We start from the raw sequence: 24,444 nt of genomic DNA on the forward strand, positions 1-24,444 counted from the left end.
ATTTTTAAGTCTCAAGAGTTTTTGGGCCCTGACATAATTTTTGAACACTTGGGATTGGCAATAGTGAAACTTAACTTCTTCACTGAAAGATAGTATACTTACACATTTAAATTTAGTGGATGGATACCTAGCACAAGTCTTTAAGCAATTTCCTCTCCACAAAATATATTGTGATAAGTATCAGAGGGGTAGCCGTGTTAGTCTGGATCTGTAAAAAAAAAAAAAAAATGTGTGGCATAGACTAACAGACGTTTTTTTGCAGATGCAGAGGTGGTGGCATGAACTTCTCATTGAAGTCTTGCTCTGAGAAGAAAGAATTCACATTCACAAGCTCATGCTGCAAAACGTCTGTTAGTCTATAAGGTGCCACAGGATTCTTTGTTGCTTATATTGTGATAAACTCAGGACAGACAGTTGCAAGGGGGGGGGGTGGAGTCAGTTCCAGAGGGTGAAAAGGCCCTCCTCCTTATATACTGAGAGACAACTACAGGTCAATCAGGTTCAGCTGAGAAAGGGTTACCAAGGTAGCAAATTAGAATCAGCTGAGAAGGAGCTACCTGAAGGTAATTAGGACCAGGGGATTCCAACTTGGGGCTGCCTGAGACCTTTTTAAACCCCTTCCTGGGAGGAAGGGGGGGGGAGCAGAGAGAGAAGGAGCCTGGTTGCCAGGAGTGTTGGAGCAGCAAGCCTCCCCAGGAGGAGCGGCAGTATGCTCTCCCACAAGGCAGGAAAAATTACTTTAAATAAGGCTGGTGGGAAGACAGGGAACAGACTTCCCCTGAGTCCTAAGGGGGACTGCAATTACCCAAGCCCGTCTCCCCAGGGCTAAAAACAGCAGAGGCTGGGGAGACTGAGCAGGTACTTTGCTACAATACACATTCACCATTGAATATGAAACTGAAATTTTAATTAGTAAAAAGGATAGCAACTGGGAACCATGACAGTACTCTATTGCCTCTTTTAAGAGCATGAGCCATAAACATTCAAATAATTCTTCTAGCGACTACCAGATTGTATATTCTTGTGCTAATTGAAACTTGGAATGCCAAACTGAGTTCTTCCTTACATCCCAGTGTAAATCTGACATAATTCCATTGACCTCAATGAATAACTCCAGATTTCCATTGGGATAACTAAGAACAGAATTTGGTTCGGTACATTTGAAGTGGTTTATTGTTGTCAGTTTGATTTTAACATTCTGTACATCCATGATTTTTCTAACCTAATGAAGTATTAAGTTCTCATTTAGAATCCGATTGCTCCCATTCTAGTTATATTTAAGGCATTACAGAATATTAGCTGTATAGAGAACTGCATTAACGTCCAGGCCCGAGCATTAATCACCAAGGAAATTAGTATAATTTGGCTCAGTTTCCCTCCTGAAGGGTACGAAGGATTGAAAAATTATAGTCGCCCCTCAGGGATGGTAGCAGCTGTCAAGACTTATCCAAGCAAAAGAAATAAAGGCGACGTAGAAAATGCTTAGTTGTATGTGCTCCGAACAGTGGGATGGTGCCCTGCTGTAATAGCATGTTTGGCTGCTGTGTTCCATGATTATTACCTTTTCTCTAGAACTGCCTATTGGTTAGAATCTGCTGACACAGCAGATGGTGTGCAGTGGTTTAGGCTTAGGACATGCAATCTATCCCCCAAAATCAGGTGGGGGGAAATGGCAAAATACCAGTAGAATTCCCCACAAAAACAAGCAAGCAAGCAAACCCACACCTAAGAATCAAATTAAATATGCACAATATAAAGGAAAAAAACCACAGTTTTGAGAGAGTCATGCAGGTCTACATAATTTCTTAACTGATCATGATTTACAGAGTAAGGATTGAGGCACAAAGCACTGCCGAGGGATTAATGACCAGCTGGGACAGCTGATGGCACAGGCTGAAGTTATGGATCATTAACCCCAGCTAGTCATTAATTCTCCAGGAAATGCCCTGTGCCAGAGCTGTTATTGCGATAACTCATTTTAAAAACAAACAAATAAATAAAACATATTAAAGGGATTTACTTTTTGTGCAGTGTCATTATTTCCACGGAGCAGTGAAAACAGAATGATTCTGACTGCCACTGTACAGGATATTTCTGGGTAGTGGAACCACGTACAGAAACCAATCAAGTGTATTCTTTTGTTTTGTTTTGTACAGACCCATCTACTTTACTCCTGGGCATTTTTATCTGGACTGAGTAGCACTCAGAAACCCTGATCCGGATCGGGCTCATTTCTGTGCTAGTGCTGTACATACACAGGAAGAAATGAAGAAATGATCACTGCCCTGAGAAACTAAGAAAGGAACTGATGGTTGAATTTTAGAGCTTTTTGAGTTAAAAACTAATGGGGTTGCTATCCTTCTGTTTTGTGTCTCATCTACAGGTCACATTCAGTACAAGCAACAACAAGGCAAAGTCTGAAACAGCCCTGCAAGCATATCTTTCGGAAAGCATTCATTCTAGATGTGAGAAGTATAAATAAGCATTTGCTAAGAATTAATCCAAGGTACCACAGCTTCCCCCTATGAGATACCTTTTTAGTGCAGCATCATTATTCCTGCAGAGCACTTTAGGTATCAGAGCACCTTAGCTATCAGTATGTGGTAAATGTTTGCATATGTTGACTTTTGAATGGTCACTGCTGTAATTCAGTCTGCTTGCTCTCCAGCCGCATTCACACCACTGGTCTGTTCTCCCTAGAAGAGTGATGATCACAACCTATTAACCCATTTGGGTACATACCACCATTTGGAGCCAAGACTGGAACTCAGGGAAAAAATGCTTTACCTACTAAGCTACCGACACTGTCAAGAGTCGTACTCTCAATGGAGCTATGGAAAGGGTGGAGAGGGAAGAAATGCTAGATTAGAACATCCGATTTACACAGAAACATCACCCTTGTAAGAATGAATTATCAATTTTTACCTGTTCATTAGGCTCAAAGTTTATCTCCTCCTTTTCTGTCTTCATAGCTATTAACTTTGTGCTACTGGAAGGGTCTGTTTTACTGTCCAACCGTTCCAGTTTTGGGGTTATGTCCGGTAAACCAATATCTTTAGTATCATCTTTATCTAGCAAGTAACGAAGTAGTGCATTTTCTTTCTTCTTGGGACTCACTGGTTCCTGTTTAACAGTCACCTCTAAACCAGGAGCTGTGCTATTGGACTCCTGGTTCAGTTCTTTGCCTGTGGCCTCTGCTGTAAGTTTGGCCAAGTCTACAGGAGAACTGCTGTCCTGCAAGAGTCTGTGCAAAATTTTATGCTTCTCCTTGAGCGAGGTTCCATGTGCTGAACCAGAACCAGATAAGCCTCCGGTGGAGTCCTTGTTAGCATCTCCCATAGAATTTGACAAGGGTGAAGGCTCCATCTGATCAGATTTGGTGGTCAGCAGCTGTAAGAGCTTTGTCTGGCTTTTGCCATCATGCAGTCTGTTCTGTCCATCAGGCCTCTCACCACTGATAACCTGGGGCACATTGTTATCATTACTGTCTTTCTGTTCTCCTGAATGGCAGCTGCTCTCTGTTTGTCCAGTTGTACCTTCTGATTGCTCCCCATAAAGTCCAAAACAGTCTTTAGAGTCCAGGCTTCCCATTTTGCTCAGCTGGGGAGGATTCATATTAACAGGGGAATTTTGTAAATTACCCATTTTTAGGTCAGGTGAAGCCAACGATGACCCTAGAGAAACTCCATGACCCTCACTGAGGGCTTGAAGTGCATTTAGGGAACTGTTGGTGTAACTATGGCTATTTCCTGTGCTGCTGCAAACTCCCACGGGTGAATGCAAGCTTCCTGCAGGGGAAAACTGACTGGGTGGAATTCTAGGACTTCCTGCCACTCCAGGACTCACACGATGCCTTGGGGAAAGCATAGAGTTTGGCTGCCCTGGGTTCATGCCAGGGCTGCTTTGTGAGGGACTATTCATTTTTAGTGCATAGTTACTACCCTGAGGAGTGGATGCTTGTATGCTTGACACATGGTTCATTCCCCCTGAACCACTAAACCTGCCTGCTGGCATGCCCATTTGTTCCTTTGGGCCATTTATGGCAAAATTTATATTGCTACTGATGGTCATATCCTGACCTGGGTTCCCACTGCACATGGCCTGATGGGCAGGGCTGCTGGAGCTAATTGGGTTCAATGTCTTCCCCATTGTTTGTCCAGTCAAATCCTGATTCATTCCACAGACATTTTGCTCTCTGTACCGTGAAAGGAAAAAAACAACAGTCTATTAGTTAAAACGAAAGAGATCTTACAAGTTGCAATTACATTTTAAAATCTCTTTTAAAAATATGAGAGCAGACCTGCAATTAAAAATCAAGATAATGCTTTTGACAAAAGCCATCTGCAATTACCAGCATGGCTACGCATGCACAGTTTTCAATGAACAACTACAGTATGTTTCTCAGTAGCTTATTAATACATCTACTGTTTAAGAGGAAAAAAATTACACTTCAGTTAAATTACAAACAGTAGATAAAAGTAGATAGGTTACTATTACAATCTCTCTATATACCCAATCTCTCTCTTCCCTCAATATAGAATGAGCTGCCTTCCATAACTGAGGGAGGTTTCAACTTCTTAATTTCACCTCCTTAAAAAAATGTCCTATAAATACATATTTATATTTGTATTTATTTAAATACATATTTATAGGACAGCTGTGGCCAGCTGTTCACTAGAATTTTGAACTTCTGTGAACAAACCATGCCATAGGATTGGAGCTTCTGTGGTGTTTGCCAGCTAGGCTCACAGTGAAAAGCGAGTTTAAAAAGTCACATTACTGAGCTGCCAGAAATATCTAAGCTGCTCCAAGTATGGGAGCCAAGAAAATTACTGGAAACAAGTTCAGAATGAGACAAGCGTGCCACCATTCTGGTTCTGGACAGATTTTTCATATGCAAGGTGAAGCTCATAGAACAGAACAGGGTAGAAAAAAGCAGCAGACAGAGAGAAAGGAAACGTTGAAAAAGTTCTTTAAAGAACATCTAAGTAAAATGTAGACTAATTATATTGTGTGAGAATGCAAGGTTTTTGTTCTTCTGTTGTAAAAATTAAGCTTGTTAAATCAGACTTTTTTCAAGCTCTCAGAGCTTTAAAGGGACACTGTCAGGTAGTTTAGATAAAAAATTTAGATTCTGAGGGGGAAAAAAAAAACAAAAACCGCCTGGGTTTTCAAGAACAAATATTAATGGAAGTGTGTTCATGAACTTTTTAGTTTAACATATAAGCATTTTTCTTTGGATTTAAACATTCCTTTGTGGTATTTACCTAGTGTAAGAACTTCAGCCAAACATTCAAACCTTGCAGTGCTAGCGCATGAGAACCAGGAAGAGAAGCTGACTACAAACCAACCCTTAGCTATTTTTATTAGCTAAGTGCAAGTAAACAACATAAATAGTAAAAACTGAAAGGATATTTAAAGCCCATCTTGCTATACCAAAATGTATAATTTTTGACCTGACAATTCTTCCTTAATTTACAATTGTGGCAGACACTCATGAAATACTAATCCAAACAAAACTAATCCAAACAACTTGTTTCAAGTTGTTAAATAGCAGCTTTCAGTGAGGTGAGTGCAATTCCCAAATCCGTAATTGCCATAAAATTGTTTCAGTTTGAATTAGATTTATAGCTGTATTCTTCTCCCTAAACAAGTAGTAACGTAGATATGCAGTGAAACAGCACAGTGATGAAAAACCCTGAGTAACAGTTGTACATTGAATATGACACAATATACAAGTACCTTTAATGACCTAATTCATAATTTATTTTTGAAGTGATAGAGTCAGCGATTATTTACTCTTGAATTCAATACTGTTGACTTGCCTCTCACTTTTTGGAGGCAATGCTCTGGAATTAGGGTGCCATATATTAATCTATTTTGCATCAAAGTGTGTGGTTGTGAAATCATTACTCCAAGCACCAACATGATCAGGTGATGTGACTGCCAGTCTTGCAAAGTGACATATTTTGTGCGCCCAAAGCATGCTCTAATAGTCACACTGCAGTCTTTCACACACAGCTATGCCAAGGCCCATGACACACCCTGAACTATAGGAATTTACCTCTGACGTTTTTAACAGGTAGTTGTGTCATGGCAAAGCAAGGCAAGCCAAGTTTCTGGTTTCTATCATGCAAAATGCACAGGGAACTAAAATACTACAATTAAAAGCACGAGCTCAACATAGATTTTGTGATATTTAACAAGAGTCCTAGAGGGGAAAATCCAGCATACTATTTGCCTACCCATTGAGCATAGCCCTACAGTCTCTTACTACTTTAAGAGCTGATCTCAACAACTTTTATTTTGCTTTAATGGTACCAGTGGTAGACCAACTGAAATGTTGATCAGTCTAAACCATCTATACAATACAATTCTGTACTCTCACTATGTCTGTGCCCAGAGTGGGGAAGTAAGGGAAAAGGCTTATTAAAAATACCAAATATTTACCTGTGAAGCATATGCAAGGATATTACAAGCTGAGGTTCACTAGTAGTCTGAGAACGGATAAGCTTGCTCTTCGTTTGGGCAGCAACTATAGTGCCATCAGACAAGGAAAATCGATAGACAGAACTGAATGCTAGTCCCTGCCTCAGCACTGTAAATAAGCAAACAACACAATTAATGAGGAACCATAATACAAGTAGATTACACACATAAAACCTAAATCTATCAGTAATGGCTGTTTGGGTGCATCCTTATGGCGCAACAGGAGTTGCGAGATTCACTTTACACAAGTAGTAAGGGCTATTAAAGAAAAAACGATGTTTTGAGGATTTTAAACACTGAAGTGCATGATGTAAAGTATATACAGTAAAGGAACGAGCACGTGCTGTAGAGCGATCACATCAAGAGGGCAAATGAAATAACAAATCTGCAATATACCTGAGAGAGAATCCACAAAAGCAGCAAAACTAGAACTTGAACACAATGCATTTCAGTGGAGGAGAGGCCCAGAAGCCAATTCCTCCTTTGAGTTAACAGATATGCAATATCTTTTCTTTAAATATTTGTCTAATTCCTTTTGCTCCTTTTAGAATTCCCCCCATGCATATCACCTACTCCCCATGAAGACATCTTATGTTAATGTTGTTGCTATCCAGCCCTTTAGTTATCATATGTCCACCTTTTTTTTGTTCCTTGCTTAAATCGCCTGTAACAGCTATCCTCTCTGTTCTCTTTAAAAAATGCAGAAGCATCTCTAAAAGGGACATTTATCTGCATAAAAAAGCAAATATTAAAAAAAAACCAAAAAACACACAATGAAACTTCTTATACAAATTATTTAAATGATTATTAAAATTAGAGTTGAGTCTAAGACACACTTCCCCAATGTTGGGGTTGTTTGGATCCAGGATTTTGGTTTGATCTATTACATAGAGATATGCTGAGGCTCTTATGTTTGGATCTAGATCCGAATGTCACCAAATTCAGCTTTGTGGCTCCAGGTCTCTACTTGTGACCCATCTCTCATTAAAATTGGAATATTTTAAAAAAAGCAAAATCTAAGCATTTATGCTGTTCGCTTACATTTTTGCCCTTAGATAGTGAAACCAGATCAACCAGTTTCAATTTCTGATTTTCATGCACAATCTCAAAGCTGTTACGCTTTACTAGCAAATGTAACAGGGAATGTTTAAATGCCTACCCCTAATTGATTATTTCCCCAGAACTTTTAAAAAAAAGTTTCTGTATAGGTACCATCAAACATATTAGCTAAACAACAACTAGACTAGATTTTGGAAGTAAATCCTGACAGTGTCTCTTTAATTTACACACACACACACACACACACACACACACACTCTGTGTATTTTTATTATTATTAATAGTACCTTCTAATCCCTGAATTGTTTTCTTTTTGTATGCTTTTTAATTTTCCCTGTCATAAAGAAATTATTAGCACCAAGCACAGTTTTCCAAGTGTGGCTTTATTACTCCCTTATACAGTGCTAGAAGAGATTCTTCACACTTGTAATTCTGGTATGACTGGTTTCCTTCCCTGCCCCCACACTGTTCTTATATAGTGTGCTGCAAGGTTTGAAAGTATTATTTTGGCAGTGAGAAAACAGGAAACACAAGTTAGACAACCAGAAGAGCTTTGGCAGAGTAAAAATGTAAAGAAAAACAAAACCCAACAACTATGAAACAGTGCAAAGCAGAATTTCACTGAAAGGCATGTCATTGTTTAAATTTAACCTTTGGACACCACAAAGTTCAGTGCTCTCAGCTTTAGCAGCACAGGCACACACCACATCAGGAAATTCCAACACTTCATGCCACCAGGATAGATGTGAAATCGCAACTTAAATCATTTTTTGAACTAATGCTTTAAGCAAACAAGAATGTTTCTGTAGTCCTCTTCCAGAGATGCCTTGTTTCTCACTTCAGCCCATAGAGAGCACATTTCAACCAAACCAGCCACACTTTGCATTTGTCACTGAGAATCAGCCTGAAAGACTTTCATTTTTGATTCTATATCCATAGTTCCTGTTTTCTGACAATGACCCAAAGTTGTATCTGGACCAGAGGTGAAAGTAAGCCGGTACGGTGTACCGGCAAGAGCCAGTACGCCGTGCCGGATTGCACCGGCTTCCCCGCTGCGGCTCCGGCGGCCGGGCTGGGGCCGGGATTTAAAGGGCTCAGAGCTCCTGTGGCTGCAGAGCCCTTTAAATCTCGGTGGCGACTCCAGTGGCCGGGCTGGGGCCGGGATATAAAGGGCTCAGAGCTCCCTGTAGCGGCAGGAGCTCTGGGCCCTTTAAATCCCGGCAAAGCTCGGGGTTCCCCGTGGCGGCCGGAGCTCCGGGCCCTTTAATTTGCCCCTGAGCCCTGGGGGGCTCCCAGCCACCTCTGCAGCTGGGAGTCCCGGGTTGATTTAAAGGTCCTGGGGCTCCCAGCCACAACCGGTGCCCCAGGGCCTTTAAATCGTGAGAGGCCCCGCCTCTTCCGGATGAGGCCCCACCTCTTCCGGATGAGGCCCCGCCCCCTCAGGAGTCCAGCAGTACCAGTAAGTCCTGTAAGTTACTTTCACCCCTGATCTGGAATGAGTGTTCTCCAGGTATAGCCTCTTTTGCTCGGTCCCCAAACTTCAGCAAAGCTGTGACCTGATGAAGTCTAAAGAGTCTGGGCCTAACAGGGTGGCCAGATGTCCTGATTTTACAGGGACAGTACCAATTTTTGGGTCTTTTTCTTATATAGGCTCCTATTACCCCCCATCCCCTGTCCCGATTTTTCACATTTGCTGTCTGGTCACCCTGGGGCCTAAGACTATGTTTCCTGTATGCCTAGCCAATGTGCTGTAGATTAGAATATTTTTTAAAATGCACAGTTTGTGAAACAACATGCCTGTTGTGTATGTGGCCATGCAGAATGTTATATAAGTATAGGCAACAAATTTGGAGCCAGATTCTGATGACCTTACATGTGGGAGTACTTTGCTCCACAATCAGCTACTCAACATAAGTAATCAGTATTTGGCTCACGGTTAGAGCTAGAGTAAATGATGTCTGAATAAAAAAATAAAATCACTTCACCCTAAGAAACAACATGGGTGACCTTCCACTACCCTACACTATCCTGTACCCTACCTCCCTTTTTATCTATGTTCTTGACTGCTAGGGCAATGTTCTAGAACACCTCCCAGCTGGTGGTCTGCCTTCAATGTACTACAACATGCTACAGCGTACACGAGCCATCAGTGCTGCAGCTTCAACAGGTCACAGCAAAGTTTTCATGTAGTGAAGTTTGATAGTGAATATCCATTTTTGTAGAGAAGTAGAATTAGAGCCTTGAATTGTCTCAGTGCACTGAAATGTGTACGCTGATAGTATGGTGAAATAATGTGTAATGAAAGTTTTTGGTAACCCCCGCCCCGATTTCTCTCTCTAAGACAGCCGCAATGATTTGAACATTTAAACACAGATGGCTGATGAGTTACAAACATACCACAAACCACCCCTTTAATGTGTCAGGGTAGTAACAAGAATGGTAAGATTGAGACAGAAAAGTGGTGCAAGATCTCCCCAGAAATAAGTTTTCTTTACTGTTCATTGGAAATGAAAGAGGGAGGCTTTCAATATCCCTTAATCGTCCCTGTGGGTGTAAAGAGAGCATGACCAATGCCCAAAGCAACAAATACACAATTTAAATACAGAAAACACTGAAATATAAACCTAACCTTCCTGATGATGCCTCTTGGCAAAAGATATCTCTCCCTCATGCTGTGCATGGAATCTTTGAATGCACCTTCTCACCAAATCCTCCCAGCCAGGTTTCATGGCTGCTCGCATAGTGCTAGTGTCTAGTGAAGTTATCTTGCCTGGGTTAAATAAAATATTTGTTAGTGATTCTCTTAAAAAACCCAAACCAAAAAACCCCACCTCCCAAAACTCTGTTTTCACAATACCTTGCAGATCTTGGCGAGTAGAAAAGCTCTCTGATGAGGGAGGAATTGGCCTTTCCTTCATTGGAATTCTTCTTGCCACACAAATCAAGCAAGACTGCAAATCTTAAATGAAACAATATTACCTTAGTATTTTCTGAAGCAGGGAAACCAATGCAGGGAAAGATTTTTTTTTAAAAGAACATAAAAGAAATATAAGTCTTTCATTACATTTTTTGATTAAACTTAATAGGTTTAGTACTCATGAAAGCAAGGGATGGAAAGCATTGATATGGTCTATGTTGTCCTCGCCTACACTGAAAGTCACAGACTGGGAGTATTTTCTGCAAGAAAATCTCTGTGAGGATTCCTTTGTGGATATTACCCAACATCAGCCATAACATTGCATTCAGGTAGATTACCCTCTTAAATTTTCTTATTCTTGAGAAAAGCCTATGGTTCATAACTGATAGCACATGCAATAAACTTTTGCATTTATTTGCATGTGTATGTTTTTAGCTGTAGCTGCACAGGTTAGAAAATATTTAACAGAAAATAACATACTGCATGTATAGAGAACACAATTCTTGAACATTTATATAACTTTGCAATTTCTAAACCACACTCCTTCAAACATGTCTAAAGTACTTGTGCTTCTTGAGGAGGAAATTTCACAATTAGCCACTCTGAGTGCTCAAAATGCATCTGAGAAAATTTAACTGATGGAGTAAATACTGAAGGAAATGCTGAACCACAATAGTCTTCACATTCTGATAATTCAAAAATTGCCTAACAAAATTTTGCTATCAATGGGCCAAATTCCTCTTACAATTAAACTGGTGTAAGTCCAGTGTATGAAACACATGAAGTTATACCCAATTTATATTGGTGTGTCTGAACAAATTGTGGGCATTCCAGTCTATATAATGCAAATTAAGAGGAAAGTTACACAGTTTAAAAGAAAAGGGAAAGCTTGCATATCTTCTGTTCCCTGCTATGGAGAAATCACTTTATCTTGATTTCACTGCAGATCGCTACTGATCTATGATTTTTTGGGGTAGGCCTGGAAGGAGAAGGTCAAGACATCATTAAAATAAGCAAAATAAAAATATACACCATTTACCTTCACCATCTTCCTTGATGGACTTTGGTTGAGAAACAGCAAAGCACTGCATAGTTTCATATTTCTGATGTGCTTCCTGGTTATCAGGGCCTTCTTCAGCATCAGTTAAAGGTTTTACCAGCATCCGACAATTAAAAGTATGGCTGTTGCGCCTAGGGGCTTCACCAGACCAAGGTCCCCCATTCACTGAGCAAAGCAAAGTTCATATAATAAGATTAGTCTAAAAAGTAGTCATTCCTACCAGTCATCCAGAGTGCGCATGTAAAAAGAGAATTAATTATGGTGCTTTGTAAACTGGGGGAAACACTCATTTAATAAACAATACAATTTTGATATTAGAGTCCTATCCAGCTGGTGCAAAGTAATTTCATCCTTGTCACTTAAATGGATCACAGTCCCTAGTTTGTTCAGCCACCTTGTCTTTCTTTAGTAAAGAAGCTTAAAAAGAGAACAAACAGAAAGGCAATACAAAGTTCTAAATACCTGCACCCAAAAAAGAGATGAAGCACCTGATCAACTGTCTGACACAGCCAGCAGTACTGGACAGATTATGTTAACTCTATCTTCCAACAGCCTAGAAGAAAGTGTGTGCAGTAAAGTAATGTGTTTGCCAATACAAATCTGGGAGTGCGTTGGTTAATACAAAAGAGAAGGGCAATATCATTCAAAATGTATTGGACAGAGTAGGAACATTGGCAGATAAAGAATTAACATGCAGTGTACATAAACGTGAGGCAAGGAGGCTAGAGACAAATTAAAATAAGTATCCTCAGCTAAGATGTAGAACACTGTAGGAGGATGACCTGGGTCCAATGGTGGATAAAACTAAAACCTTTTCCAGAGTGCTTAAGAGAAGTAAAAAAGGAAACAAAATCCTAGGATGCATAAATATAGGTACTGAACAAAAGTCAGAGCAAATTATTCTAACACTGCATAAGGTACTAAAGAGGCCATATTTAGAATACCATGCACAGTCCTGCTCAGCTATTTGTAAAAAGTAATAAATAAATGGAAAAGGTACAGGAAAGGCTGATAAGAACAATGCAGTGACTTACATTTCTTAGCCATTCAAAAATGCTTCATAATTTTCTATTCTTTAATATTTATCTTTAAAAAGAGGTTATGATGACCTCACTGACATAACAATGTTACAATGAACAGACATACCATAATTCTGTTCAAACTATTGTGAACAAAGGTACATGCAAATAAGGTAGTACTAAAAAAAGGTAAAATATAAGAAATAAGTAGAAATAAAGTATAAACGAACATAGCAATAGCTGCAACTAATACAAACCGTTCTTAAAAAGAAATGGGATAAACATTTGGGATAATAAAAATAAGAATGAAATAAAACATCTAATCACAAGGCAGTTTCTGTCCTTCTATTGTAAAATGTCCTCTCTTCCTTGTAGTTATGAATCATTTCTTAGAATAACCAGTTTACATGTGGGAGGTGGGGGAGAACTCACACAGATAATGTTATCTGTGCTTGTAAGGATTCACTCTAAAGAACTTGCAGCAATGTCAATCATACATCTGCCAGTTACTATGAGCAGCTTTGAACAAAAGCTGAGACAAAAGGAGGCTGGTTTTGAGACACAATCATTTGTTACATAGCCTATGGCCATACTGACAATAAACACAGTACATCTGACATGGACTTTAACTTAAGTAACTGAGTGCTATTAAGTAAAGCAATGAAAACACTGACTTAAGAAACCAAAGATAAATATAAATGAGCAATGGCAATTTTTTGTTGGAAATTAATATACCTAAAGATTTTGGCAGCAGGTTTCTGACAAATTCACTGTGGTCCCCTACATGCAGGATGCTATATACACTTGTGTTCATCAGCTCTTCTTGGTTGTACCTTAGGTATTGTGTCACATTCTCAGAAACAAACACAATGTTACCTTCCAGGTTCACTACAAAGAAGAACCCATCTAGGGCCTAGAAGAAAAATATAAAGAGAAAAGCCATAATCTGATTAACAAAAGATATACATGAAACAATAACGTCTTTTAGAGGACAGATGTCTCTCCTCCTCCTTCCCTCTACCCCAGCTAGCTTGTACTGAAATGATGAGAAGAATACTAAATTCCATGTAGTGGATCAAATTCTACTCAAGATATAATACTAACAAAATGAAAAGGGTTGTAAGATGTAGATTTCATATCAACAGTATTGTGAAACCAGTACTTAAAAGCAGAAAGAAAAATTGGATTTTGAAAGTCTAGTGTGACAACCCAGTTACTGGACTTGCTGAAAACTATTTGCTGACTTCCTTTTAAAACATATGCTGATTATATTATATTTTTATTTCTCTCCTAACCAAGAGAAAACAAAAGTTCAGGCTCAGTAAGAAGTTCTCATGCAAAGATAAAAGCATTAGTTTGTTGCTTAGCAATGACTGTTCTTATGATGCAAGCATGATTGTGCATAAATGTCTAGGAATAACTCAGAACCTTCCTCTCTCTTTAATTTTATGACATGTAAACAGACCGGGTACAGAGATTTAAATTCAAAGTATCAAATCCATTGGATTCAAGCATTCAATTACCAGCTCAGCCCACATGAACCTTCTGCCCCTTTGCCTGATATACTGACTCTTCAGAAGGCTGCTCTGAAAAAAAAGTGTTTAACCTCCATTTTGATTTGGAAATGCAACAAGGTAATTTTGTATCTATAGTCAGAGGAACAAACCACTGATAGGTCAACAGGGTTATCCATGATTTTTTAGAAATAAAAGTTAGTGGATCCACACTATTGATACGACTGAGTACAGCACAAGGAGTTGTCACAGCACTGTGCATTTGCATGTGATATAAATGGCTAAATCTTTTATAATACACAACCTGCAATATCCTCAATATGCATTCGCAGCATACCTAGCCTGTAGATGTGTATTATAAATACTACACAGCACTGAGCTGTTAGCAGATCCAGATTTTAAAAATATATATAAAAAAATCTGGCCATGGACCCTATAGCATATCAAAAGGAAATTGCTTGTTTTATTATTTATATTACAGTAGAGCCCACAACATGTTTGATGTTGCACAGATATACTGTATACAAAGACACAATCCAGGCCCCAAAGAGCATACAATATAAAAACAGAAAGAAAAAAAAAACCCAGAAGAAGATGAGTAAAAGAAGGCACAACATACAAACAGAGCATTCAAGATAATGACTGGCAAATGTCTCGTTAGTTCCATTTTTAAATTATATATAGTAAAAGTAAGATTGTAAGACACACACACACACACACACACCCCATCTCCAACTGCTTTTGAATTTAGATATTTTAGGTGCTCTCAATTGTCAGAATTTTTAATCCTTATGTTTTGTCTGTTTGTTCTTTGCATTGTGTCCACTACCCTCTTTCTGTTTCTAATTATTTTAACCCTTGCCTATTTGTGAAGACTTGCCTCCTTTCTATATAGTTTCTTAACAGTTGCATACTTATTTATTTATAAACTATACCTTTTAAAATGTTTTAATTTATTTAGGCCCCAATTCTAATAGCAAATCTCCTATTGACATCACTGGTGCAGTTCAATGTCTTTTTGTATTTGTATCTATGCACGATGGGAAGACTTTCAAAGACACAAATTGCAGGTAGTTGTCTAACGGGGTCTTCAGCATCTCAGTGATTCCCCTCATCTTATATGGTCCACAACCTAAAGCCACCTATTATAGCAACCTCCTTGGTGGAGGAGCACTAGATGCAACTTCTTCATTGCTATTTCTTGAGTTGACTAGAGGGATCGGTAAGTAGTAGTGTGAGTCTGTGTAGCGATTATGACCTATCTAGAGCGTTCTCATCTCCTAATGTTCAGAAGCAAAAGGCAAAATCAATTTACTTTTAGGGTAACTGCTAGGCTGTCAAACCAGCTTATGGCATCAAATTATTTAAAACTTATTGAGGTTTCTACTTTGAAATGCTGATTTCTTCTCTCTTCCCCAGATATACTGCACCATGGCAGACTGTTGGAACAATAATGTAATCTTGCACCCTTCCCTTCAGGACTCTTGCTCTGACAGGGGATCATATAAGGGGCAACGAGGTTGGCAGAGAGAATAAGAGAACAGAAATTCTTTTAGAGGACGTACTGGAAAAGAAAACAAAGTTTTGTTCTTTAGGTTGCTGTGGATTATTGTCTCACTCTCTTTTGCACACATACTCCCCTGCCTTAAACAATAAATCTGTGGAAATCCCATCAGAACTAGCAAATGAAGATGAATTCTATTTACTTTCTTCAACAGGAAACACTTGCAAGTATGAGGACACCCCCCAATTAAATTGTTTAATAGAAAAGAGAATTACATTTCTAAATCAGATAACTAGTATGCAGTCAGTTGCCTTTGCCATTATTTTCCTTACTTCATAAAGAGAAAAAAAGTGGACTCATCAAGCCTATGAGACTTTTAAAGAGATGAAAATACTTAATTGCATTTCCTTACAAAGATATAGATACACAGAATACATCTGTGGTCTTTTCACAGAGAATGCACAATAACTTTGCAACCTTTTAAGAATCTGTTGCGCAAAGGCTTGAGTTTATTGATATCATTTCTTAATATTTTATGGTCAATGCAGAATGGTTTCAAGGTAGAGGAGAAAAATAAATTAAATCCTAATAAAGTAACACGAGGGTATCACCTGTGATTTTAAATACCCTGTGTACTGCAATAGCTAAGCACAATAGGGTGAGATAGGGATAATTTTTTAGCCTTAAATTAATTTCGTGTGTGTGATTAAATCAGATCTTTATGATCAATTAACATCTACATGAAGACTGGAATTACTACACTGCCATGTATGAACTCTGAGGTTTAACTTTGCTTGTTAGCAAAAACAGCAACATTTAGTTCAGTGAGCAAGTGTAATAAACATTAATTAAAGTTTTCATCTAATGAGTTTAATGCCCTAGTTATTCAAGGGACAACTTCTTCAGTCTGTCTAATCTATCTAACCTTCTAGTGCTCTGCCTAGTAGTTGAGAATTTTTCAGTGCTCTAATTCCATATACAGCTCAGGAAACAGTGTCAGATTTCTGTGTTTTTATCTAATGAGTCATGGAAAGTAATTCAAATATTTATCGCTGGTATATTTATTAGGGTTTATCGCTTGGCCAATGCTACATTTTGGGAATAATGGGGTAATTTATATATCTGTCAACCTTGGTTCCTCTAGCTAGACTCAGGGCTTTTTGTTTAGTTTTGTCTAAACCAACATTTATTCCTCCTTACAGATAAAGATCACTGTCAGAATGTGTATTAAGTGTTTGTAACAGATCTTAAACAGATAAAATATCAGTGACAGAGAATAAATGACAGTAGTTTAATATGTTAGCGTCCTAGATGACATGTATGCACTATAGATAACAATATCCAGGGTGCATTTAAGAGTTAAGGTTTCAACCATTCAGCTTCTTCTGATATCAATGGAAGTCACACAGTTAAAGTCATGAGGAATTATTTGCTAAGCTAATCAAAAGATTTAGCCTGAAGAATTCTCATGGATGTGTGTTTTTGTGATCAGGAGGGGAAACAATCATGTTACCTATGCAGAAATGGCAAAAGTAATTAAAACAATGTGTAGCAATGATGCTTAATTTTAGAGAAATACTCCCTCCCCACCAAATGTATACATGTTGTAGGTCAATGTGAGCATACAAATGGGTTTACCAAATCTCCATATTCCAGAATGGCACTCAAAATTAGACATTTAATAAAAATATTGGAACTCAAAAAATATCCACAACTACAGTGGTTAAATATAGAATATGATGCTATTGTTCTAATCCTGCTCCCCTGGGAATCAATGTTTTGTCACTGAATTAAATTCAATAGGATCAGCAGCATGCTCTGTATTTGTGATATGGAATGGCATCCTAAGTAGCAAGGATGGCTGTTTTATTGAAGTGATAACATTTGATCATGCCTTTAAGAGTGAGTTCCAATTTGATTTTTTCACTCCATGACATTCATCTTGATATTACAGTAGCAGACTTAACTCCAATGTAAAGAAAACTTTGGGCACTTCACCTCAAGCATCATTGGTCCAAGTGCATCCTTGTCAATGACACTCTGACCTGTAGATGATACATCCGCTTTTTGTACTTCATCTTCATTGGCCGCTGCTGCTTTTTCTGCATTAAAGAGAACTATGCATTAAATGACAGAACAGAGCTCTTAAAAAGGTATTATCATTTTTCAAGTCCACAGCAGTTTGTGACAGATACCAAGCAAACCACTATGACTGAGATTAAAGAAACCTCCATTGTGATATGGGGAAGCAGGGCTAGTGGGTTAACTTTCCAACTCTGGAACTGTAGACTCAAATCCTCCTGTAGGATAGCAATGAAATAGATATACTGTAGTGTTTTCCTCCTGGTCCCTAATAGATATTTGACTAAAGTACAGAGCAAACACACATACAGTCTGGCATGACAGGCACTCTTTGCTTACAAACAGGTGGAGAGCTGACTGGAAGACCTTGCAAAGGACCTATCTCGTTGTCCCTGCACTATCTTTTCATGAGCACTATATTTAAAAAGAAAATGGAAGCTAACAACATTAGACTGATCCGGAGTTCATGCATAAGTGAAACAGTCTTTGCACTCCCATTTCCACACCACACAATTATTATTGTTTATCGTTTTAAATTCACATTATATTATTCACACTATAGTTCAGGAGTAGGCAACCTGTGGCACGTGTGCCGAAGGCGGCACACGAGCTGATGCTCAGTGGCACTCGCACTGCCCGGGTCCTGGCCACCGGTCTGGGGGACTCTGCATTTTAATTTAATTTTAAATGAAGCTTCTTAAACATTTTAAAAACCTTATTTACGTTACATACAACAATAGTTTAGTTATATATTATAGACTTATAGAAAGAGACCTTCTAAAAATGTTAAAATGTATTACTGGCACGCAAAACCTTAAATTAGAGTGAATGAATGAAGACTCGGCACAGCACTTATGAAAGGTTGCTGACCCCTGCTATAGTTTTTCCCCCCACTGTCATTTATGCATATTTACCAATATGCACATAAAATACATATAATTTCAAGAGCACTGGATGAAATAATAAACAGAAGCAAACAACAACAACTTTCTAGGAGCATACCACCACCTATGCTAATGTTTCAATTATACGCATCTGAACACTTTGCACCCTTGTTTGTGCTCCATGCTGCAGTACTGATTAAACATCCAAACCAGAATTTTGGCTTCAAAATATCTTATAAAGCAAATTAATTTAGCATATCTGCACTCACAATCATGCCAATCCATATTAATTATTCTGTATTTCTTTTTTATTTTTATCTTGGAGTTTAAGTGGGAACATTAGCAGAAAAAATATGACCTAAAATTAATGCAACATTTGATCATTGCATTATCTTAATAATCCTCAATTCAAAATACATTTTTAGTGACCGCCCAATAAAACACAAGATCTAAAAAGTAACCCAGAGTGACAACAGACTCCTAAAAATGCTTGGATTTACTATTCAATGATAACTGTGTAATATTTAGTCTATTGCTACGTATCAGAAAATCTAAATGTACAGTTCCTGTGTCCCCTCAAAACAGAGAGGCTGGTCACCAAAATCCTGGATTTCCCCAAGATCAGTGTACATCTATTAGAGATAAGGTGCAACAGAATCCTCGGTGGCTCCCCCCTCCAAGGGTGGGTGAATCTGACTGAACACACCCAGTTATCTACACTGGGTGGTTCTAACATAGTCTCCACTTCCTTACTATTTGCAAGGGGGTCTCTGGCCTTTATGGGAATTCTTAAGTCTCTCCAGATGGGGGATCAAAATGAAAGTCACAAACCCCAAACACATTCTCTTGACCCCCTAGAATTCAAGATTAATTCTCTATGTCATTTGAAAGATGGGATTCCAGCTTTTAGACAACATATAAAAATGGCTCTAGCTCCAAATTTTCTTGACATAGGGACCTTAAAAAAATCATATCAGATGTGCAACAGCTTGGGGATAGACAGGAGAGAGGCACTAAGCTAATTAAAACAGTATGATGTTAATTTCTTTTGTGAATAATTATGGCTAGATGAATGTTGCAGATCATAGAAAATATCTGGCGCAGATCTGTTCAATGCATTGGTGCTTCCTAATTGTTTCTTTACTAGATTTACAAGGACACATTAAGTATCAGGAGGTAGCCGTGTTAGTCTGTATCCACAAAAACAACAAGGAGTCCGCGACCGGACTCCTTGTTGTTTTTAAGGACAGGTTAGTAATTTTCACTGTTTATTTCTCACATACTACTGATCAGTTGCTAAAGCGTCTTCAGACTATTACAACCACAGAAATCACATTGCTCTTAATGCTCCTGGCTTGACTAGTATGTTGTATCTCATTTATATAAACACCTTCTATCCCTTATGTTTCCAAACAGGGGTGGCTCCAGGCACCAGCACGCCAAGCGTGTGCTCGGGGCGGCAAGCCGCAGGGGGCGCTCTGCCGGTCGCTGCGAGGGCGGCAGGCAGGCTGCCTTCGGTGGCATGCCTGCAGAGGGTCCGCTGGTCCCGTAGCTTTGGCGGACCTCCCGCAGGCTGCTGCCGAATTCACGGGTCCGGGGACCTCCCTCAGGCAAGCCGCCGAAGGCAGCCTGCCTGCCGTGCTTGGGGCGGCAAAATACCTAGAGCCGCCCCTGCTTCCAAATGAGATTTTTGAGTCAAAAGAAAATGAAGCATGTTTTTAATGTCTATTACAGTAATTAATTTTGAAAATTATACATGGATACACATTAAAATTATGCATACTGTATCAGTCACTGAATAAAAACAACATACCCTGCACTGTGCACTATATGCATGAGATACACTCTTTAGCTTAAGGATTCAAGCATTCCAAGGAGCATTACAAATTCAAAAGGGGTGCTCAACTGCACAATTTTATAATTGGATCTGTGATTTAACTGAAAGGTGTGTAAAAAAAAAATCACATACTAGACAGCTCTCTACTGGCTAACACATCTAAGCAGCTTCACGCATATAAGTTATTTCAGCTAAGGGTCAGCACGACTTATGCTCATGAAATGAACTAAAGATCTGCCTGTTTAGGATCGTAGCCAGTGATGATCTTCAGGTTTTGCAGTAGAATTATCCACTTTTGATTGAACGATAGCCTATCTTGGAGAATCCATCAGCAAATACAGAGAAAGCAACTGGATCTGGAGCTCAACAATCACTGAAGGATGCCAGCAGATTGTGTTTTTAACAGAGAGGTGAGATAAATACTTGAAATGAATAATTTATTTTCAGATAAAGCACACAGTGTCAACTGAGAGCAGAATTTTGTTGTAAGAAAGGATAGAAAACACAAGCACACCTGCTAATTACAGCATTAGCAACTCATTATTTTATCACGAGTTTCCCAATAGTTGGTGTTTTACTTAAAGCCCCAGCTCCTGGAGTCATGTGATTATGTGGGACTCACAGCTTTTCCATATCAATCACTCTATAATATATTTGGGAGCACCAGCTAATGATTTTGAACGCCCTGTAGGCAAAACTGCAATATAGGGCTGCAAAGCCTCTCTCTTGTGAATACTCTTGAAATCAGTGGGACTACTTATGTGACTGAAACAGACCAACTAGATTCTTTACTGCAGTCAAGCTCTGTTTGGCACAGGAGAGAGGGCAAGACACATCAGGGAGCCAGTTATAGCTCCCTTATTTTGCACATGCTGCTGTGGTGTCTGGTGCCGGCATATCCCTGCGACCCCTAGGCTGGCACCCCCTCCCATACCCCAATCTCCTGCTTGAGCCCCATCCCAAAACTCCCTCACAGAGTCTATACCCCGCACTGCTTCCTGCACATCTCATCCCCAGCCCCACCTCAGAGCTCGCACCCGCAGCCGGAGCCCTCACTCCCTCCCACACTCCAACCCCCTGCCCTAGCCTGGTGAAAATGAGCAAGTGAATGAGGGTGGGGGAGAGTGAGTGAGGGAAGAAGGGGGGATGAAGTAAGCGGGGCAGGGCCTCGGAGACGGGGCAGGGAGTGGGGCAAGGCTGTTCGGTTTTCTGCAATCAGAAAGTTGGCAATCTTATTCACACCAGTGGAGAATTTACCTCCATAAAGAGAATTCTCTGCTGGCTGTTTAGGTTCAGAACCAATCCTAAGTGCTGCAATGGTATCAGAGTGCAAACCAGAATCTGGACCTATTCATATGAACAGAGATAACAAGACTGAGCCCATATTTACTAAATTAAACTGGAAAAGAATTTATGTAATTCAGAAACGACATGAAATAAACATCAGCCCTGCTCAATGAAAAGTTTAACCTAGAGACTAAAAAATAAAAATAAAACTCCTTTTAGACATACTTTTATGCTAAATAAACACATACAGATGCAATTATGTAGCATTTTAGGTATGTGTGTAGTTTCCATATTAAATTGAGGACAGGTTTACAGCTGTTTAAGTATTAAGATACCAAAACACACTGATTCATATTTGACACTAGGCCTTTTTCCAGTGGTCACCAACAATATTTATTTTTTATATCCACAAGTAAAAACAAACAAACAAATATTTTTTCAGTATGCTCAGCACTGGGAGTGTTTCAAGTTTTATTTGAAGCTTATCCCAGATTCAGATACAATCAAACCTTTATTAAAGCACATTAATTTAGTAAGAACTCTGAAAATCAAATGAAGAGAAGTCAAGAGCAAACATTTAAAGTCTCTTAACATATTTTTTAAATTTCCCTACCTCTCTCCCCTACCTCCACCTGCAAAATGTTTTCTTCTATACTTTTTTTTGGTCCCTTTAGCTCCCTGAAAGATAAATAAAACATGAAAGGATTTGGATCTCTCTCTCTCTTCTTTAAACAATACATCCCTGCAGTTGCAGTACCACAATTGGATGCGCAATCTGAGGGTTCTCTTTTGTCTGTTTCTATGCTTTACTCCCTCTCCCTCAATGAGACTGCTTGAGGAACAATCCCTCCTTGACCCTTCCTCTGCCTTGCAACCCAGAAATCCAATACAAATTAATGAGACTTTCATTTTCAAAACAAAGAACAAAACCTGAGTCTCTTCAGGGACCATGTTAAGATGAGTCAAACTATAAAAAAAGAAGAAGAGGAGATTTGCATCAATATATTTTATATATTTATTTTTGTCTCGTTGCAGTCACTATTATGTGTGTTTTCTACTGGAACAAAAGGAGCAAAAAAGGGAGAAGTGAGTAAGGAAGCATTAGACAGATAAGCAGTACAAGCGTTTTGAAAATAAGGGGGGGGAAAGACAATAGATTTGCAGAACATCCTGATTATGGTGCTCTACATCACAGGCACCATCACGCGTACCTTTGAAAGTGAAATTTCAGACTATTTCCTGATATGAACAGCAGCACATCACAAAGCAAGCCTCAAGCAAAAAACAAACAAACAAACCAAAAATCCTGTAGCCAAAGAAAGCAGTTCTTTTATGCAACACTTCTTTAAAAGAGAATTTCTCAGCTGGAACATACATTTCATTCTCTTCATCATTTTCTAGAGTTGCTATTGGAATGTCATGTCCATCCAAAGTCATGTATCCTTATTTATTGAAATAACAGACCAAAAATGCAAGCAGAGACTTTTCTTGTCAGTAATACCAAAACATTCATTTCTCTACAGGAAAACAGCCATGATTCAGGAGACATCCTTATAATTTAACCAACTGTAGCAGCATCAGCATCACTAGCACTGATTACTGGAAGATGACTTAAATGCTATACAGCATTTCTGAATCTACAATTAAAATTAAATTCTACAGCACAAATGCTTTTAAAACACCTAATTCCTCTACATTTTTTCACATTTGTTTATGTATTAGACAGCCATTTGTGGGTAGTCTGTTTCACATGTTGTCAGCTAGTCTTTCATACAGCAACAGCGGAGAGACTAAAGAAGTAAAACATAGGAAAGTGTGATTACAAAACCATATAAATTGGCAGAGGACAGAGATAAAAGTAGTTTCAGGCACTAGATCTAATTAATTAAAAAAAATTGACTAGACATATTTGACTCTTTAAAATTCAGATTTCATAATGACATAGGTTTATAAATCACTACTAAATACTAATTGTGTGTACTATGGCAAGAGACAATATGTTATTAGTATAAATAGGACTATAAAAAAGAGCAGCTTCATATTTACAGACTTTAGTGTAAGAAAGAAAAAATGTTTTTATTAATTCAGTGTGTTCCAATCGCAGATTAGCAAATACAATACAAGGCACGGTGGAGCAAAGCAATGAAGAATTTTTAAATTATTCCAATGCCTGCTTAACCATGGGGATAGCAGTTTTCCTTGTAGTTGTATAATTCAAAGAATTAGAACCTATAATTAAAATGGTACTTGATATACACTGCTACCTCGATATAACGCCATGCGATATAACACGAATTCGGATATAACGCAGTAAAGCAGTGCTCCGGGGTGGGGGGGGGCGGGGCTGCGCACTCCGGTGGATCAAAGCAAGTTCAATATAACACGGTTTCACCTATAGTGGTGTAAGATTTTTTGGCTCCCAAGGACAGCATTATATCAAGGTAGAGGTGCACTTAAACATATTTGTTAACCAGTTCCTAGTACTTCAGCATGAGCAAAGTTGTTCCCTCCAAAATCTATCAATTTTTCAAAAGACAGTTACCATTTCTTTGACAACAATCTAAACAACAAACTGTAACACTCAGCAAAAAGTTTTTGCCCCTCCTCCATGAACACGCCTACCTATTATTTAGGGAAGTGATTATAAATCGAGGTTGCTGTCACACTTTACTCCGTGCAAAGATATGCTGTAAAGAACCCATTAGATTAATGTACTCATTTTCCACTTAAACTATAGATCAAGTACTATAGGAAAAGCTATGTAATATCTCAGAAAGGTTTTAGGAGGTAAA

At 38.8% G+C, this 24,444-nt stretch overlaps 1 protein-coding gene across 12 annotated transcripts in view; it reads right to left on the reverse strand.

Moving 5' to 3' along the window:
* The window catches only part of NCOA2 (nuclear receptor coactivator 2), a 250,798-nt gene that overhangs the window by 46,068 nt on the left and 180,286 nt on the right, over positions 1 to 24,444 (reverse strand). For 9 of the 12 annotated variants that reach the window (XM_039523669.1, XM_039523663.1, XM_039523664.1 and 6 more), the window contains 8 exons: positions 21,623 to 21,712; positions 17,561 to 17,664; positions 13,280 to 13,457; positions 11,505 to 11,690; positions 10,406 to 10,507; positions 10,178 to 10,318; positions 6,451 to 6,598; positions 2,926 to 4,195 (listed from right to left, as the gene is read on the reverse strand). In XM_039523669.1, coding sequence (XP_039379603.1) covers positions 2,926 to 4,195; positions 6,451 to 6,598; positions 10,178 to 10,318; positions 10,406 to 10,507; positions 11,505 to 11,690; positions 13,280 to 13,457; positions 17,561 to 17,664; positions 21,623 to 21,712 — 2,219 coding nt within the window. Of the gene's footprint in view, positions 1 to 2,925; positions 4,196 to 6,450; positions 6,599 to 10,177; positions 10,319 to 10,405; positions 10,508 to 11,504; positions 11,691 to 13,279; positions 13,458 to 17,560; positions 17,665 to 21,622; positions 21,713 to 22,265; positions 22,331 to 24,444 lie in introns of all 12 variants that reach the window. The other 3 variants (XM_039523674.1, XM_039523673.1, XM_039523672.1) reach the window with 2 other exon arrangements.

This window comes from Mauremys reevesii, linkage group 2 (assembly GCF_016161935.1).
Source record: "Mauremys reevesii isolate NIE-2019 linkage group 2, ASM1616193v1, whole genome shotgun sequence".
In the NCBI taxonomy this organism is placed as follows: Eukaryota; Metazoa; Chordata; order Testudines; family Geoemydidae; genus Mauremys; species Mauremys reevesii.